Source organism: Papilio polytes, unplaced genomic scaffold, assembly GCF_000836215.1.
Source record: "Papilio polytes unplaced genomic scaffold, Ppol_1.0 DF824191.1, whole genome shotgun sequence".
Lineage (NCBI taxonomy): Eukaryota > Metazoa > Arthropoda > Insecta > Lepidoptera > Papilionidae > Papilio > Papilio polytes.
Genome location: NW_013525013.1, coordinates 2,679,442 through 2,700,854, shown reverse-complemented (window position 1 = coordinate 2,700,854; position 21,413 = coordinate 2,679,442). Strand labels below are relative to the sequence as shown.

At 34.8% G+C, this 21,413-nt stretch overlaps 1 protein-coding gene across 1 annotated transcript; it reads right to left on the bottom strand.

Annotated features, from left to right (window-relative positions):
* Nucleotides 1-1,218: 1,218 nt before the first annotated feature.
* On the bottom strand, nucleotides 1,219-21,095 carry LOC106110870 (mitogen-activated protein kinase kinase kinase 7-like). Its single transcript, XM_013292814.1, has 10 exons — nucleotides 20,844-21,095; nucleotides 20,463-20,762; nucleotides 19,883-20,062; nucleotides 19,029-19,164; nucleotides 18,711-18,811; nucleotides 17,837-18,646; nucleotides 17,163-17,253; nucleotides 3,034-3,212; nucleotides 2,516-2,626; nucleotides 1,219-2,069 (listed from the first exon to the last, which is right to left on the bottom strand). The coding sequence occupies exons 1-10, from the start codon at nucleotides 20,925-20,927 to the stop codon at nucleotides 1,974-1,976; spliced, it is 2,088 nt and encodes a 695-aa protein (XP_013148268.1). The 5' UTR covers nucleotides 20,928-21,095; the 3' UTR covers nucleotides 1,219-1,973.
* Between the last annotated feature and the right edge of the window lie 318 nt (nucleotides 21,096-21,413).

The window sequence follows — 21,413 nt, the reverse complement described above, 5'->3', positions numbered from 1 at the left end:
GGTTTTTAATATTCTCGATTATACCATAATTAGATTAGGTCTTGATTGTAAGGAGGTAATATATCTTTACTCAGAATTTTTAAAGAAAATGGTAAAAAACCTCAAAAACTCTTGCGGAGATTCCATTGGTCCAAAAATTCATTTAACTTCCAATAGTGTTTAAAAGATTTTTTAAATTCATAGTTTTTCATAATTTTTTAGCCACTTTCTTTTTAAAATATCACTCTATATAGATGTTTTCTAAGATTTTTCTTCTTAAACATCAATTATTTTGTCTCGACTTTGTGTTGATATATATTTTTAAAAAATACTCAATGTTATCCTGGAACTCAACATTTTTTTTAAAGTTAATTTTGAATTAATTTGTATCTAATGAAATTATTATTTTATTAATTAGTGTTATTTAAACAATTTGAATGATTCGATTCCTCTCGCTGAGGAATCTGAAAGAATCGGATTTATTTTTATTTATTTCAAGTTGTGACTAATTATAATTTCGTCTTTATTTATGTATTTAATTTCATTCATATCGATAAGAATAATATCGCTGTTTAAGAATTTTATTTACTCGTACATCTCTATTTAGAGTATTTAATAGTTTTGTTGATTTTATATAGAAAAGTATAGAATTCTTATATTAATAATTTTTTTTCTTGTGTCTTATTTTTAAAGGGATAGTATACGCACATGTAATTATTGTAAATACTTTGTGTAATTCGTCCAATAGATGTACCATCGGAAAGCATTTATTTTAAACCAAGAATCTCTGTGTAATTTTTTTTTATGATTTTTTTAACTGTGCCAAATTGAATCACTTTTTAACCAATTCTATCATTCCAATAGACAGAAATAAATCGCAAATGAGAAATTATTTGGACTGAATTTTAAACAGTGTTTTATTTTGTGGTTACCCTAACACTCTTCGATTTCAGACTTAAAACGCTCGAAGGTAAAATGAACATTTAGCTTAAGTTATAAGTTTAATATGTAGGGTTAAAATAAAAGAAAAAAATCAACATAATTATCTATTAAACTTAACATTTTACTTAATTAAATCTGCTAAAACTAATATCCTATAACTATACTGCACATACGCATTGTAGAAATATTTACTTTATAAATTCTTGATATTAAAATAGCACTAAAACGTGCTTTCCTTCATAAATATAAAACGGATAACGAATTACCGAAAATAATAATTTGTTTTAGCTGCTTAGATTTATAAATATAAATTTTTTGTGATACTGGTAATTTGACAAATCGTAATTAAACAAAAAAAAACTTAAATGGCAGTGACAAAAACCCATATTTACATCGACATAAAATAATACAATTTCAGACAAAAAATGCACACAAAATGACTAACAGAATCCTGCAACTGAATTACCGAAGGCTCGACTTGAGATCAATAAAACCCTGGACGATTATGAATAAAAATTTTGATAAATCGATTATTTTGTATAAAAATATCGATTTCTATTCAGCGTCAAGTAAGGACGGTTATTAAAGCTTTATCTACCATTTAGCCAATGGCTAGTTAGAAATGAAAATAGTAAATATATATATCATTCGAAAAAATACAAAAAAATAATAAACTACTATAGGCGTCGCCAGCCGATTAACTAGGCTAGTCTAGGGATATCTACCATATGGCAACACTCATATTTCAATCATATTCATTTAAGGCAAGAAGTATCTTTGCAGAGGAAACGTGTATGGCCGTCTTTAAAAAGATAGGAAATATGCAATTACCAAACTATAGTGTACCATCTTTTTACCACATCTCTTATATGAGGATGGTGGTCAAACACTAATTTTATTCTTTAAAAAATGCCTTGACGAAAATCGATGTTTCTGATCATCGATTTAAACAAATCGATTAAAATATTCATAATCGTCACGTATGTTTAATCTTTGGAAAGCTTGAGGCGCTCTCGCGGCTGTGGTCCCTGCGTGACGTCACCCGCGTGACGTCACTCGTGCGGCAAGTCCTCCTGCAGCAGCCAGCTCTCGTTCTCCGCCCGCGCCAGCTGCTTCTTCAGGGTGCAGTATAGCTTAAGTAACGAGTCCTGGAAATTTCATTATATTCATATCATAAACTTTAAATTTAGTAAACATAGAGAAATTTAATTAAACCCAGACATTCATTATAGAGACAAATAGTTTTGGTTCGGAATTTCTAAGCCAGTAAATTATATAGCTCTGCCCGGTTCACACTTGGCCAGTATAGATGGACCATCACGACGTCCAGTTCACGCTTCACACTGTACCAGTTGCTTGGCAGGCCAGTTATAGTGCGTTACTGGCCCAGTCTGAACGCGCCTTATATCTAATGGTTCTACATAACTATCATATTTGACTGTTTTTTAAATTTTTTAAAAATTGACGTAAATTATGTACATTTTTTCCTTATTCTGTAGCGTTGCAGTTACATGTATGGCAGTTACGGCATTCATACTTAAAAATCGCGAGGCCATTCTGATCAGAGTACTTGTAGTAAAAAATATGTTTTTACCTTCTCATTTTCAAGTTGTATGACCTCTCTCTTCTGTCGAAGTTCGTCAGAGTCCATATTTTCCTCCAGCTCCGACTTGTGGTTGCTCAGGTACGCCAGCTCCGTCTGCGTCTGAAAACAACAAACCACGCATTCGCTACAATCAGTTCAAGAATTTCTAGTACAGATGTTTTCTTAATAGTAAGAAATGAAATATCACATTTTCTATATACTAAAGACCAAAACATTTTAGTTCATAACATAATTAATTTATTGAATAGCATGACAACAAACTGAATATACAAATACTAGGAAAACGCATTCATACAGAAATATTGTAATTTCAGTTTTACAGAGAGATCTATATAAACACACAAACATTTACAGCCTTAAAAATAAACGCGTTATAAAGTTAAACTTAGGAATAAACTGAGTATAAGCAAATATTAGTACAAATTTTACTTGTACTCAGTTTATTTCTAAGTTAGACAGCTCACCTAACCGTGAATTAAAAAACCATTAAGAGACATAAAACTCACTTTAAGGTATTCCTGTGCGAGTTGCTTGTGCTCCTCGAAGATCCGCTTGGACTCCTCGTTGTTGAGGTCCGGGGAGATGGGCCGCAGGTGCGGGTCCAGCATCATGTGCATAGAGTCCAGGTCGGGGTCAGGTGCGGGCGGCGCGGCGCCTTCGGCCGGCGTAGACCCGCTACTGTTACCTAAAAAAAAATCTTATGGTTAATATTAAAAATTAGAAAGTCAGAATGATTTTTTGTGTATGAAATTGCGACGTACAATAAGACTATTCATGCATAAACGGAAAAATATTCAACTTTTACGTACACCTGTAACGTGAATAGGAAGGTACTATATTATGTTCGTTTTTATACAATCGACATAAGAACAAAAGTTTCAACATGTAAAGAAATTATCAAATAAGTTATAAAATTATCACAGAGTTTAATTGTTTTGATCAAATGTTTGTTTATGTTTTCTATTCGCGGACAAGTTTTACTCAGACACATATTTGTATTTTGGTTAAACACTGTATTGTATATAGCAAGTGTAACGAAGACATCTTGATAGTATGCGGGTATATATTTAAATAAGCGATAACCATTGCGATGTTTGGACAGACTCAAAGAATTAGTCGCAGTACCATCACAGGGTTAACTACGTCAAGAGTTAATTTTACTTCGGGTTGCTGATGTCAGACGCTTCACCTAGATTTCTACTTTCAACGTACGTTTCCTTTACACGCAAATAGATGGCGGCAGTGTACGTAAACTAGACACTACTTCAGTCCTTCGCGATGCCAGTGTTAATTTTTGTGTTTAGACGTTACACTACAACAATGTGATACCACATTAACACAACTTTAGTTAAATCAAAAGGATAAAATAGAAACACAAATGTTTACGGAAACTGAACGATCGCTATTGGATCACGATTGATGTCGGATGCGGAAGCGCGCGCCGGAGGACAGGGATGACGCAAACCACAACATAAACGAGGAGCGGGCTTCGCTTGTTCCAGAGGAGATGACGTCGAAGCCAAGTTTTCTCGAGGAGCACGAGACAGGGGGCGGTCGCCCCTAGCAACACTCACTGTAGAATATCCAACTACAGCTGACCGTGTCCCTGATGGTGGTGACGATGCCGGTGGTGTGGGGGTCGCGGCGGCGGGGGCGCGCGGGCGGCGCGGGCAGCGGGGGCATGGCGCGTGCGCTCGCGGGCACAGTGTGCAGAGCACTGGCGCTGGCGCGCACGCCGCCGCGCCCGCCCGCTAGAAATAATCAGCGGGAGAGCCGGGAGCGGGCGGTGCAACAAACAAACGGGCGCTATTCCCGGCGCGCTGAGTCAGCCGCGTCAGCGCGGGCTAAATGCGGATCCCGCGCGCCGCCCGCCGCCCGCCGCGCTGCCGCCCTTCGCGAGGCTCTCCGCGGCTGCGCCCGCATCGCCGCCGCGCCGCCCCGTCAGCCCGTTAGCCGTCGCACCGGGTCGACGACCCGCGCCCACCATTGCATGCATCCACTGACGGTCCCATGACTTCGTCAAATGCACCAATTTTCACCCAATTCAGAACCCTCAAAAGGTATTTCAAATAAATGACGAATACAAAGAAAGCAGCTCGACGTCACGCCGTGTTTCATAATTTCTCAACGATACGAGTATAAACGAGAAAGATATTTTACACAACCTTGAACCATAATCACACCGAAGTATGTTACTCACTTTCATATTTATCTGCATAAGACAAATAGTAAGGTAAGAACGGTAAACATTTATATGCAACGCATTATACGAGGGGTATAAATAAAACATCTGAGTGCAAAAATAGTACGTGAGTATTGTTATCACGATCACATGGTCTCAGTCGTAAGTCGGTGTGGTCGCGTGGCTGTGGATGCCTATGGAATGGGTCGCCGGTCGCCGCCCAGACGATTGTAGTATGGCAGCCAGCCCTTTTGTAATTCGCGCGTGCACCGCCCAAAAGTGCAGTGTGCAAAAACAACATCCTATGTAAACGCGTTGCTCACTCGACATGTGACAGGAGGCGGCGACAGCTATCCTACAAAACATTTGAGTGTAGCAATAATAATGGTGCACTATATAATGCTGCCAGCGATGTTTCTCTTCAACACCTCAACAATCAACAATGTAATTAGTTGCATAAAAGTATTATTTTAAACGAGGAACTCACCACTTCAGTAAACTTCATGCAAATTACTTTTGCAGATTTGCAAAGAGAAGAGTGCGCTAGCGGTCGATAACTGGACTGACATTTAACTGGTATATTGTAAACACTAACTGGCGCCGGTGAGTCCATACAATCTATGCCTGGGCTGCGTTACTGTTTAACTATACTAGCCAATTGTGAACCAGGCATAAACGATATCCTTTAGCCCAACAAATCTACGCTAAGGAAACCGTGAAATACCGAGCGTGGAATTAATTAACGTTAATTAGAACTAGACTGTAACAAGGTGAATAAAAATGGATTACTGATGAAGCAAGCTCGTCATCGCCGGTGTAATTAATCAAACGGTAGCCGACAAGAGTCTGTGCGAGCGGCGACAGATCGCATCAGCGCTCGCTGGAGGATGAGTAATGAAAGCCACATTTTACGACGCAAACTTTGATGAACCATAAAATGTAAACCGGGAAACTGTAAATTTAATGCGTATTTTAATCTTACTCGTGGTATCTAACGTTGAATTAGATTAAAAGTGTTGAAACATCGATTAGAAATACAAACAAAAATATTTGTTACATATTCTTTGACTTCACTTCTTTCCATCACACAGAGTACTGTGGACTTCGGGAAGCCTTAGCCCCTTACTATTATTACATATTCTTTGGGTGCCATCTCTTTATCATTGTTTTAATTGGGGGGTGGAAGCTCGTAGCGGCATCACAGTCACCCAGTTATTCTACAGATACGCCGATTCGTCTCAATCAAAGCCTAATGGAAATAAATATTTATTTATTGAACTTACTATAAAAATGAAGATGTGAACATCTTTTTCTTATAAGTGTTTTGAATTCAAGAAGTTAGAAGTTTAACATGTTGTGCAGAGTACTTGTTACCAAAGCCTATGGGAGACCGCGTGTCGTATATTGGTGTGGCGAGGTTATAAATCAAGAGACGAGTAAAGCTCTCTTTGATCGGTGGCATTAATATGTTTTCGATTCAGCGTCGAGACGTGGCACAGGCTGCGGCTTGCGTCACATGCCACACCTCGGGGATTTGATCTGCAGTCTGATATCTGTCGATATTAATTTGACGACATAAACCATTGCGCAGTTTCAGATTGTGGCTAGTTTCTGAGAAAAAACTAGATCTGACTATATTAACGACCAAAGAAAGCATTTATAATAAACATGAGAATACTCTATCAATCTAGATTTCGACTTGTTGGTTACACCTAATATTATGACGTCATTAATGGTTCTCAATAGTGATATACCACTTTGTCTTATGTTTTCGTGATCGCTCACAAACAAATGAATGTCAGCGAATTTATTTCATTCAGACAGGTATAATTGGGTAAGATTGAGATTCCTCTGTTAGTTCGGTGCCAAAAATCTACACAATATCCTGACACGTTGCTTTGCGTCGCATTCGCCGGCTGACAGATGTACTTTAGCATTTAAAAAAATCATGATTCACCAGACTCTTTCATTGGATACGGAAATATCGGTACGAAATTAATCGTCCTTGGACGCGACGTAAATGTGAAAATATAAGGGACAATAATATACGCGCAATAAATCGTCGTGAAAAGTGGAACGGGCGTATAGTTGTTTGACAAAATATATAATTTTGTTGGTTTTTTGGAGCAGTGATGACATTTAATATAAAATTATGGTCGTGTTCTTTTTCACATATGTTTTATATATCATTTTTATGTCATCATGAACATAAATTTGTATCAATTTGTATTAAACATGTGTCCATCAATACGATCATTTATAGTAATATTATTCTCACAGGGAAAAAACAAAACAGTTAGTGATAGCGTGGCGATATTTAGTAGATATTGTAAAGAGGGCAGTTTACAATTCCGTGCCAACTTCTACGGCGAAATCGGAACTGGGGCAGTCGTCGTTAATGTGCTATAATATACATGATCGTAGCCAGATCACATCAAAGAATTGGGAATAGGGGATACGAAGCAGCAGCATTGATCAGGACAGCCGGTGACGCGAGCCGTTTGCTACAGTTACACAGAATTTATCGATTAGTCGTTAAATTTATAAAGCCCAATTAGCATTGGTGTTTATGTTCCATTGGGAAATAGCGCCTAACGAAGGCTGAGAACGTGTTAGATACTAAAATATAGAACGTTCACTATGGACATCTAGAATGGTAGTGGCTTACACAAGTAGCATAGTATTTATATTTTGCTATTGTTAATCAAATAATTTACGCATCATTACAACACGTAAAAAAAACAAAGATCTATCTAACATAGTTAATGTATCATCATATTCCATTGTTACGCAGATATAGGTATATTATTGGACATATTAACCTAAATAATTAGAATAGTCATTGAATAAAGAGATTTCATACAGGCAAGCATTTGATAATACCAATATCAATGTAATGCATCCTTTCATGGATAAAATAAAATTGCAAAGTCAAATTCAAAATAAATACTAGCTAAGATAAACAACATTATATTCTCAAACATTTTTTAAATTGAAAAGGAAACAGTTGAAGCTAAAGAAATTTAAATAACCGTATTTAAAGAAAGCCATGAGGAAAACTATAGCTCATCTCATGTAGATTCCAGGAAGGGCGCCGGTTCGTACAATTTTGTGTCAGAAATTGTTTGGAGAGAAGTCATCAAAATTATGTGAATTCCTTAGCGAATATTTGGTACATTTATGTGCTTAAATTCTCTGAACAAGGAAAACCTACAGGATATTTCATCGAAACTTGGGATAAAAAGCACATCGCGCTTTAAATTATCCCTGTTTCCTTTAGGTAGCGCAAATCATTTTTTAACAAAAATAATTGACGAAAGAAGTTCTGAATAACAACATTCTATCATAAAAACAATGGCTAACTTCAAGTTAGATATTGTTCTAGAAATACATTTATTATAATGGAATCAATGACCAGTAAATCTTTATATTTCGCTTGAAATCATATCGATATCTATTTGCATTTTATATACAAACTAGATTTCGCTCGCGACTCCGTCCGAATGGAATTAAAACAAACAATAGTGAGTAGCCTATGTGTTCTTCCAGACTATCCTGTACATCTATACCAAATTTCAGCAAAATCTGTTAAGCCGTTTAGGCTACAAACTCTAACAAACATCCATCTAAACTTTCGCATTTATAATATTACTATGACTATGATATGATTTAACTAATAGCTAGCTTACTAGTAAGGGTTATGGTGTAACAATTAATTGACGTTGTAAGAGCAACAGGAAGCAATAGGAAAACTATTGGCAGAGTTATCGTTGTGAAATAGCGGGCGTGAGTCACTCGTGTATTTCTGAGGAGCGCTCCCGTACGCTCTGCTACGTAGCCCTCCTTGATTTTATATTTTTTTAAATGAACAAACCCCAACCGGTACCAACTTCCTTTGATATCGATAAGAATATCCTAGAACTTATCTTAATGTATCTTATTATAAAACCTAATAGTAACTAAACATTTTTATTAATTGCAGACTCGCTGTTTATCCCGGATACAAATCGCGATACGAAATTTTCATATACGTAAATAACTACAGTACACTACTGATTCAGTTATTTAGGTTCAAATTTTAACATTAAATAGGAAGTCAATAATGTTGAATGGCCATCGGACACTGGCCTTGTCAATTAGTTTTTTTTTTCTTAACACTGAAAATATGTGAAAAGCCAACTTCACCATTGGACTTACTATTAAGTATACAAAAGTTCAAGCTAAGGATGTTCGGCTCCGAAAAGTTTTCGATTTCTTACATAATTCTTATTCTTTAATTTTTTTTAATATGCTAACTAACTGAAAAGTTCTCTTGTTTATTGTTTACCAAACAACTTAGTTGTTCAAACTTATTCATGACCAATATAATCAGAATATATTTTGTACAAAATATAGTTTCCAAATCTATGACAAACAGTTACCAAATGTTGTGAACTGGTTATTTACATACGTGAGAATGTAAATATAGTTGGTACTTAGAACTTTGTCGATTTAGAAAGGTGAAACTTAAACATATTAATATGTTAGGAAAGTTTCAAACCCTGCTATAGGTTTCAAGTTGTGTCAGAATATTGCGTAATACCTTTGCGCAGGTCCCAGATTACCGCGATAGCATAAGCCGAGGTCATAGAGTAGCGTAACGATTTCGCGTAAACGTAAGCAGAAGTTCGGCCACGGCCGGGGCGAGCGGCGGTGACGCAGGCGCGAGCCCCGACCTACTTATGTCGTCAAAAAAAATCAGCAGATGTTTAACTTCGAGGCGGGATATATCGAGACGTGTGTTGTTCCGAATAGAAATAAACTTGTCACGTATTTTGATTATATGTAGAGCGGGCGGTTAGTCATGTGGCGGTGCCGATGCCAACGGCCCGCGCTGCGCACCACCATCAAAGCTATAAAGGCAATCGTATTCCAGACTGAATCACGCTAAGCGCCGTCTGCAAAATGTCTCACCGATACTCATTTATGCCGCGAATTCTGCGCTCGCGTCTCGACGTAGCGCCATCTTTGTTTACGGCCTAATGTCATTTTTATTGTTGTTTTTATTTTGCTACGCATTTCATGATCGAGACGTGGTCACGCTGTTTACTTTATGAATTCGCCTTATGCAATGTAAGGACATTTTCGTCAGGCGATCAATTCAAAAATGGCTTAGATTATTGCGCTACTTATACGTTATAGAAATTCTAACAAAGCAGCATTCGTGAAAATGTATTTGCATCAGGATTAGTTGAAAGTCGTCTGCTTACAGTTTTGACTTGACGATAATCATTATTTACTGTAATATAGGCTATAACATTTTAAACGTAAAAAGTATGATTTCTTCGAACAATGATGTCATAATATAAGTGGTTTTGAAGACGATATCTCACCAATATTAAAAAAGTGATGATGAATTCGGTACTTTACAATTTTAATACACGTTCATAAGCTTGCATGTGGTTTAAATATAAAGGGATGACGCGGCAGCTCTTACGTGCGTGTTATTGGGACGCGTAAACAAACTTCTCATCAAAAGAGGGTACAGCTTTGAGAACTACGGTACATACAACAAAAGATTAACATTGGAAATAAATTTAGAGCGCTCGTAATTTTGGACAGCGGCCGAGCATTAGGTGTTGCCATACAAAGTACCGACTGGCCTGAGGCCACTCATCAAACTTCCTAATCGATTACATTAAGAACGACTATTACACGGTTACCCCTAATTTTGTTATGAAATGTTTTTAAATTTCATTATTCCTTAGCAAGAGCTCGCACATAAGAGGCAGTATAACATCTCTAACAATTTGTTTGAAGTAATGTTTAGTACATTACTTTTACATTTGAATTTGAATAGACACACTTCATTACATTTTAGTTAGCTAATCATTTAGTTACTTTGTATGTAAAATACAATTTGGTTGTTATAAAAACATAATTATAATATCCGTTTTCTCAAAAAAACAAAACGAAACGAAAAAGTCCTAGACTAAGAATTAAAGTAAGATGTTTAATTTCTTCTCAACGATCAAAAATTACGTTCTGAATGGATCCAAACTTTTATTAAATAGCTTAAAGCTGATAACAGTTAACGTTTCTAATAACTAGTTAAACAACCGTTACGTTAGCGATTACTGGCGAATAACAGCGTGTACACTCTCATCATAAAATAATTAGCTGTGATTCACCGCTGCGCCGAAAGCGTCACTCGGCACTCGCGGTTAGCGAGAGCTTTTGGCATAGCCTTTTGACAGCCGATTATTTTCAATGTCCACGATCTTTGCCGGCGATTATAAATTTTGCCGCGCTATCAAGATGCCGGCTGTTCATCATACGTGCCGTGATTGATTGCAATCAAGGTGAATTATATACTGTGATCGTATTTGTGAGAAGAACGATAAATGACCGTAACGTATATTTGCGTTATCTAATTTTTTGTGTTCTCGTGACGTAATCGGGCTTCTGAGAAGGTTCTTTTGTAAAGATATTGTATGACAGGTAAAATTACTCATATTGTACATGTATATTGATAGTTAAGTTAAAATTGAATGATTGCTATTTATTACTTTAAATTTATAACATGGATTAAACTATTTCAAAATTTAATTACATGAAGTTATTAATATTATTTAAAATCGAACTTATTTAAAATTTTAAAAATACAAGTTCTGTAAGAATACAATTAAAGTTAACATCATGTTAAATTTGCTTATATGTAATTTCTAATAGGTAAGAGTTACAGTTTTTAAATTTAATGTAAGATGTAACCATTTTCATGTCATAATTTTTTACAAAATATTTTGTCGAAAATACAGTGCATGTATACCACTTCAGTTGCTTGGATATTTACTTATTAAATAAAACACAAATATAAAATTAAATTTGTAAAATAATCACACATTTTTGTATGCCCACATGAAACCTCACATCATATAATAATTAAATTCGACCACTTACTCATGAAAACGTCAAGCAACACTTCAAACTTGTAACAACTAGGTTTCACTCTTATCGAAACTTTTATCGAACAGTCTTTTTGTGGCATTTCACTGAACTAGCACATTTGTATCCAAATGTTTCCGTCACAGTAGTGTTCAATTCATTCCGTCAATACGCGAACTGGCGAAGACGCGGACGAGGCCGGACACGCATTCGTATGCACCGATGCGACAGTGCCGCGAGACTGTTCGTCGTCGCCGGGACCCGTCCCATGTATCCCGATAACCTCAAATTAGATTAATTGTATCGAGCTGATTCATGCGCGCACCCGACGCCCAGGGTTGCCAGGAGCGAACGAAAAAAGACGGGACAAGGTGAGGGGGCGAGTTTGTCAAGCAATATTCGGAACTAGTCTATTTTCTCAGACATAAGAATAATTGCAAAATAAAAACAAGGGTAAATAACATTTAAATAATATCAATAATTAGGTAAATTAAATTATGAATATTATAGAACTTTCAGCTATTGCGATAAAAAGCATTTTTTATTTAATAAATCAGGTTAAGACAACATCATACATAATCATACATAATTTTAACTAATACATTATAACAAAAAATAAAATTAATTTACCGTTAGACAGATGTACTATCTAAGTTAAGCTTAACTAATTTTTTTGTATGGGTTATCTAAAATGGCAACACCATGTAAGGCCTATATTTTAAAGATACGAGAGTTTAATTACTTTTACTTTAGGTATTAAATAAGGTACTGTTTTATTAAGCTACAATTCCATATTGATTTTAATGCAAATTCTATGTTTGTTACCAAACAAGACAGTCCATTAAAATAAGCATATTTGGCGACCCTGTTGACACGGGACAAATACGTCGTCTTAATATAACAAAAGGGGATTATAGACAGAGACAAGTGGTGTTTTCGACTTGGTACGTTGCATACGGTGCACTATAGTAGCGATGCGTCAATGTACTGTTACGCATCTAAAAATATAATCAAATTTTATTATAGTCTTATTTGTGCCAGAGTTTTGTGCAGTGTTGATGCGTTCTATAAAATACATGCGTGTTTTAATTAACGTTTAAAACTACGATTGTCGCTGCATACATAAAATAGTAAAATATTGTTATCTCTTTTTTCCTAAAGTAAGTGTGATATGTTTTGTATTGATGTACCTAGGGTTCAATGACTTACATTAGTTGTATGGAAACAGAAGTAATCTGTTCTACATAGAGGATATAAGGCAATTTTTTTATTACTTTTCTTTGCTTTCAGTTGCAGTTTAAAAACTGTGACACTGTTATATTCTACACCACTATAAAACGCATATTATAAATAAATGATCGAATGACCTTTACTACCTTTCTTTTCTAACTCCAACTAGTGATGTACAAATATTTCTGCATAGCATTTGTAGTAGACATAAACACACAATTTATTTGTTTATGTAGAGAGCGCGGCAAGCTCGGCCTCTACCAAAATATTACTGTTTATTTTATATAGCACAATGTTTTTGCATATGGAAGGTAGACATAGCATGGTGTCTTTTACGTCAATTAGTTTCAGTTGGTTATATCGTTAAAATTAGATTTAATTAGGAGAAACCGAGGTTGAAAAAAAAACAATTCAAAGATTACTAACAAAGAACTAGGATATTATAAGGTTGTTTGTGTTCAACGAAAAACATACAACATGTTTGAAAATGACAAACAATCAAATCAACTTGGTCTCCTTATATGAGGCTTAGATTGTAATTGCTAAAAAAAAGCAATAGAATTGATATCGTTATGTGACCGATGTTTGATCTCAAATTCAGTACTCGTTTGTCAGCTCCATTTATACAGAGACCGGGAGCAGACAGGTAAACAGGAATACGTCTCTTCAACTTCTGGTACATTGACAAAAATATAAACTGAGATTTCTTTGATGTTCTCAATACCTAATGCATTACGTAAATGTCAACACAGGCAGTAGTAAAAAAACATCGCAATAGCCCAAATCAGTCTTTTTATTTAAGACGGACAGGGATAGTCTATGTATCATAAATAATATAAGATATTTAGTGGAATTATTGCCAGATCTACATTATACGTTAATTCACATAAAACCATGTTACGATCGTTCCTGTGGCGACGATCATAAAAATAACGTGACTTTTTATATAAAAAAACCAGCCGCGAATAGACGTTCACTTCCTCAACAGATCTGAAACGGGTTAGCTAGAATAAAACAAGGAACCGTCGACGTCGGGTGGAGGCAACCCCGTTCGCGATCTAACAATACTTCGGCCGTTGCGAGTCGGTCGTTGGTCCCATACACGCTTCCTAGAAGGTAAGCGGACACAGTCTAAAATAGTCCCGGGCCTCTTCCGAGAACGTTGAGTCACTCCGGGACCGTCCCGCGCCGCATCTGGACCGAGCACATCTATACACGAACGGCGAATTTATAAATGCAACTAAAAATGTATAGCGACCACGCTTCCTTCTAATACGGACGTACGCGGTCGTGTTTATCTTTCAATCACGTGCCCGCACCGACGCCGTTTGGACAAAGCGTACGCCTTTTTTATCTGCACAAACGATACCAACGTTGCGTCTCCGTGGATACGAGAATAAGAAAATTACGTAAGCCGTTAACGCATTACAGCTACACTCAATAAACAGAAATTACAAAGCTAACATAGTGTACATTATGATCACTGAAAGTTGGTATTGTTGTTTAAAATAAACTTAATCGATTTAAAACCATACTTATAACATCTTTTATGTATATCTTTGTATGCTCTAGTGTGGAACGCAAGAGGTAATTCAGGTCCTCGCAATTACAATTACTGATAGAGGTATTTTTTATATAATCTGCAACACAAAATAACCCTTCAATATATTAAGGCCTTAAAATGTTTACAAACAATGGAACCATATCCCCTAGACCGACATAGCAAAAGCGCCATTTTCCTACCAGATTTTTTTCACACTTTGATACATTTTGAACACATACAGTAATTTTACACAATTAAAAAGTAACTTAATATTCAATTTGCAACAAACATTTCAATGTGGCAATTTTACAATCGTACACTGTTAGTTAAATTTGTTTTAATAATGAAATAAATACATAGCCTCATTACATCGATCGTAAAAGCAACATCATTTATCCTCTAAAACCACAAGAAAATCGTATTTAAATATTTACCATACGTAATTCAAATGGGAAATTTAATTATAAACATTAAAGCATTATATACTCAGATCAGAGCAACCATTAAGATAAGTGCGATGTGTAAGCACTGAGATGTTGCATAGGGATGTCAAATGTCAGAACATCAGTTCCACGAACTCCTCTGCCATATTAATGTGTCCACTCTAACACGAAAGCGAATTAATGCTCGCCAATTAGGTGCGTCGTTTAAGTATGTTACAAGCGATACTAGTTTATATTTAAACTGGTAACATTTTAAATGATATATTCGAACTGGCAACACTTCTTGATACCAAAATAACTTCTCACCTTAATTGGTGGAAACAATACATTTAATGAACTGAGGAACAATTCAATAAACATCAAAATGATTTAAGCCTAGGTTAAATAAATAAAAGTAAAAACTTAACTTGAATAAACGCGTAATCTGACGTCCAAAACGTTACTTCATCTCGAAATGGATAAGAACAGATAAATATTGGATCAAAGTAAAGTAAAGTTAAAATGTAGCTTGAAAAAACATATAACTTATTAAAAAGGATAAGCCTTTTATCATTATCAGGAAATCTAGCTTTCGCCCGCGACTCCGTCCGTGTGGAATTAAAAAAAATACAAAAGTGAGTAAGTAGCCTATGTGTTCTACCAGACTATCCTCTACATTTATACCAAATTTCATCGAAATCCGTTCAGCCGTAGCCTCTGTAGCCTAAGATACAGAGTCTAACAAACATCCATCCATCTAAACTTTCGCATTTATAATATTAGTATGAAATATGATTACCAAAAGCTTTCTCCTTTCGTTATCTCTCCGTCGTAATATTAAACAAATAAATCCTTATGTTATTAAATAAAACACTATTAATAAAAGTGAGTCAGTGCACGCGTATGTCCTGGCAAGGATCGTGCTATTTCCGTACGTCTATTCATACATTATGATGCATTCGTATTATTTTATACTTATCTTAGCTATCGAGAATTAGATCAGGCCTTTATGTAGATTTACATTAGAACCAGACATTTAAGAAATATATAGATATGGCATAGTCAAATTTTTAAGCGGTACTTTCACTGAAAGGTACTATATCAGTTGTCAAGTATAATGCCACGTCGTGCCCTGGTATTGACATGTAATAAAATATTTTACAAAATTATAGTTAGCTCCATATTTTGTTATAATAGAAAAAAAACAATGTCACAAAAAAAAAACCATATCGACGAATTGAATACCTCCTTCTTTTGGGAAGTCGGTCAAAAATTTAAACTTTCAAATATTATTTAATTACACCTATTGGTAATTCATTTAAATACATTTAATTATATTGACATGTGGTTTTGAGGATCTATCAATAGATAGCAGTAGTGAGTTATAAAAAATGTTTCTAGTGAAGTGTCAACTATGCCTACTGTATATATTTTTTGAATCTCTTTAGTTTGAACATAAGTCAAACTGGTCATGTTATTCGTTGAATATATTTTATTCGGAAATCACTGTGAATACAGTACCGAAAATTAGACAGAAACTTCATTTTTATAATGAAACTTATAAATAAAGTCGTTCTGAAGTTAGTCATACAATACTGTGTGTACTGTTAAAGTTTTTAGTAATATTGCTTTGGTACATTACTCCTAGAATGGCTAAATAATAGATTTTAACAAGTAATATATATTGTGATCGTTATTTGCTCATTGTTAAATCCTTTAGGTTGGATTATTTATTAAAATTTATAGACTTTACGGAATAGAAAAACACGATAAGTAAAAATCTGACACAGAGATAAAATAACATACTGGTAAGACAATTGTAGAACTTAATAAGCTTAAATCTATTCATTAAAAAAAAAAACATACAGACAAATTGAGTACCTTTTTCTTTTGGGAATTCATTCAAAAACAAAATAACATGGTAGTGAATTCTAGAACACTAGAATGAATTCTAATAGTCAAAGTTATTGAAAAAAAAATTAGTTATTTAAAAACATGTATATTAAAATATACAAAATTATTTTCTTAACTTTTTTTATTATCGAGAAAAGATTTCTTAATTATATTTATATTACGAACTCCATAAACAGCAAATATCTTCTCAAGATGTCACAAGTAATTTATTACAAACAAATTCTGCGGTACTTACGAAGCCGAACGAGATAAACGTAATTCATGTGCAATTAAATTAAACACAAACACCAACATACAATAAAAAAGAAAAAAAAGCGTGAATCATTACAAATTCAGAAACAGAAATAAGAATTTATTAGCGTTCCGAATTAAAGGTTTATTTTAAAAATTCGCGGTATTAAATTAGCAAGCAACACTCACCGACTGGGATAAATTTATCAAAACCCGCCATGTTCTTCACTTCCACGTAACCGTCGAAGTCGAGCGGCAACTCGCTCAGCTCCCACGCGTTCTGAAACATTTTATAACCAACATTTAAAGAGCACATAAAAAAAAAACAAAAATAAAAAACGATATCTACATATATTATACTAATATTATAATTGCGAAAGTTTAGATGGATGAATGTTTGTTGGAGTCTGTAGCCTAAACAGCTAGAGGATAGTTTGGAAGTAGAAGCATTTGTTTTTATTCAATTCCACGCGGACGGAGTCGCGGGCAAAAGCTAGTATGTTATAAATAGCTGACTGTCAGCTCAATTTGAATAAGAAATCTTACTATACTGTATTCCATACCTTCCAAAAACAGACAGACGAAAAGAACGACTAAATTTTACAGTAAAACTAGTGAATTCCAAAACATTTCTTGTAAAATACTTTATTCCTCATATGCATGGCATTATCTACTTTTTTTTACACTTTAACCTACAATTTTTTTAAATAAAAAAACCAAACAAACTCAAAAATTCAACATGGCTGCCTTTTATGGAATTGTCTAAATCTGTACTTAACTTAGCTTTGCATTATAACAAAGCATGGTTACATATTTGAGAACAAAAAAAACTAGCTCACTGCATAAACATAGAAAACACTCACCGGGTCAACTTCAATCTGCAACGGCGTCTGATAACGGGAGTCTAATTTTTGTTGTGCATTTCCATTGAACTCTCTAGATGTCACCGGACTATTTGCAGCACTCAGTCTATCACAGTAATTTTGATTATAATCCTCTTTCCTAGAAGAGTTTGTATTACTCATCACAGACGGGCTATGAACCGATTCACTCTCTCTGTTCCAATACTGCTCTATGTCTATATGCCGAGGGTTCATATTGCCAATGTTATAATTAACAATCGGAGACAATCTTCTAGGTGAGGAACTCTCACTAAATATAGCCGGACTACGGACTATACGTAAAGTATCTTGTGGTGTGCTGCCTTCACTCGGCAAAATCTTATCTGGTACTGGGGAACTTGATGTTCGGCTTATTGTTACTGGTGATCTACCAGCTTCAACATATGCTTCAGGTTTTTTAAATTGCTGCGGAATCCGAACTGGACCTATTCTATTTGTATCTGTATCATTATTATGCAAGGCTTTAGGTTGAACTTCTGATGCCATTAAGTTTTGTAATTTATTGACTTGCGTTTCGACGAGACTGCGAGGTCTAGGCGATAGTTCTGGTCTGCCAGTGTATATGATGGGATTTGAAGCTTCATCTGTGTATTGTAGAGAGTTGTGTGCTTGAGATATACTATCTGGGTCAGTTCCAAGGCTGTCATGTGTATCATACATCATATAGTCTTCATCAGAGTACTCAGCATCATCATCTTCACAGTCATTATAGTCTATTGGTGTATCAGCACCGGGGAAGAATGTGCAAAGGGCTGTCATAATTTCCACCACCTAAAAAAAGGGAAATGTTATATTTTGTCTGTGGTATATTTTTATTAGATGTTTTTATGCTTACTTTTGCCATACTGGGTCTTTCTGCGGGCACTTTATCCCAGCATTGTGTCATTAGTTGCTCTATTGGTTCAGGACAACCTTCAATGAGATTAGGTCTTTGACCTGAAATAAAAAAAATATTTATAAGCTACATATTAGCATATTTTATCTCTTTAAGTAAATGGGTTTTGGTTAAAGAATAAAAGTATGGTAGGTGTCAAAGGAAAGTTACAATATAAGAAACTTAAGTTAATAATTTACAAAAAATTACATAACAGATTTTTTTTGTCTGTATTTTTTATTTAAACCCTATAAATATAAATATTATTAACATATTAACCTGTATGCACTGCCCACATTATTCTAAATGCTGATCCTCCCTCTTCAAAGGGCTTTCTCCTTGACAACACCTCCCAAAGAATAATGCCCCATGAAAATACATCACACTTTTCTGTATATGATGATCCTTCAAATACCTGCAAAGGTAATATTAAAAATGAACCCATAAACTTAGTCATGTACATGTTAAAAAAAATAATGTATCTTTTAATAATGTTTATCTATATTAATCTATACCAATATTATAAAGAGGAAAGTGTATTTATGAATGTATTGAAATAACTCAAACACTACTGTGCCGATTTCAAAACTTCTTTCACCAATAAGTAGCTAAGTTACCACTGAGCAACATAGACTATATTTAGTACAATTTTTATTTTAGTGTGGACGAAGATAAGAGCAACAGCTAGTCATTATATTTTTAATGAAATACAGTCGTCATTCAAATATCAAAAGTTTAATCAAGAGCCATTATCTTCCTTCCTTTATTATTCAATTAATACTATAAATTGAAGATTTTAACTTTATTATCATCATTTTGATTAAGAATCTTTTAGAAGTAATCTAATTGTAGTATCTAATACTTAAAAACCATTCCAATTGTTATAACACTTGTATACAGCGTGGTGAGTACAGAAAACATCATGTAAGTACATTAATCACCATTAAATTACTTACAATAATTAGAAGAAATTATTTTTATATTTATTCACAATATAAGGTGCTTAATATTTCTAGACAAACTATACAATGTCTCTTTATTTTGCAAAAAAACTTATAGTTATTATACATTCCAGTTGCAACAGTCAAGACTCATAAGTGTGGCAATACTTACACATTAAATAAATAACTAACCTCAGGTGCCATCCATGCTGCACTTCCTTTGTTGTTTGTCATGTATGTAGCTTTGTCAGCAGCTGTTCCGAAATCACATATTTTAAGTCTTTGGCCTCCTCCGACTAATAGTAAATTAGGTGGTTTCAAATCTCTGTGTATTAATGGTTTAGGTTTCATAGCATGTAAATATGCAACACCCTGAAAGAAAAATATATTTAAGTCAAAATTAATCACCATCATACAATTTCTCCATGTCCTACTTCTGTAGGATTGCCACAATAGATTTTTGTCCTTCACATAACTTTATCATCCATCATCTCAGTCATCAGTCCCTTCTTGATCTTATCACCTTTCGCATGCTTGAACCTAAGTAAAAATTAATAGTTCACCAATTAAATAAATTAATTCAAACATCAAATTACAAACCTAAAAACCTGTATACAACAATTTGTGAACAAATCTAGTCCATATGAAATTCACTAACTTTACAAATTGCATAGGCAAATTATAAACAGCTGGTGTTCATGATTTGCCAGTGATATAAGCAATGTTTACAATATTTAGGCTTTCATTTGTAACAAATATAAAGATGTGTTACCTCTGCGCACTGTAGGGCCCAACTCATAGCATGTGCGGCTGTGTATTTTGGTTTAGGTCTGTTGTGGAGCACATTGTATAATGATCCACCTTCTGCATATTCCATAACAAGACATACATGAGCACCTTTAGTGCAAGCTCCATACAGTCTCACAATATTTGGATGTGATACACGCGACAACTGTCGTACTTCTATCGCGAATTCACGCTTTTCAGCTTCCGAATTGATATGTTTCACAGCGACATAAGTATTCCGCCATAAGCCTTTCCATACCACACCAAAAGCGCCTTTACCTACAACCTGCCCACACAATTTTAATTATCATACACAATCACTGAAAAACAGTAATAATCTCACACTGAATCTCTTCGTATTGCTTACCGATAATTCCTGAATTTCACTGTAATCTATTTCCTCAACAAATGTCTGGTGGACGACAGGCGAGTCTTGCACACTGGAAGCCATCGGTAGACTTAAAATCACATTATCAAAATGACTAGCTTAATAAGATAATTGTTATCAATTTATATTTTGCTATAACTTCTAAAGTAAGAGGTAAAAATAGTTGGTCAAATCAATTTTCCCATTATTGTTTGACAAGAAATAGCAACTGCGACAGGGCCGCCATCTTTGAAATCGTAGAACAAATGTCATTTCGCGGGTAATAGTGTTGTACCAGTAAATATTCACTATTTTTAGTAATTTTTTTCAAATACGTATATTTTATAAAGCTTTAAAGTCGAAAATCTCAGGACTTTTTTAGTCGTAAACCAATTTTTATTTAATTATGAAACATATCTTAATGTTGGTAACACCATAGATTTGTGGAACGGTTATTCAATTTTTTGGTCAATGTTTCGTACTGTATTTTGCTATTGTTTGATAATTACTCCATTGAAATCAATTTACTAACTAGACACTTGGCAAAATACATTTTATAGGTCATAACGG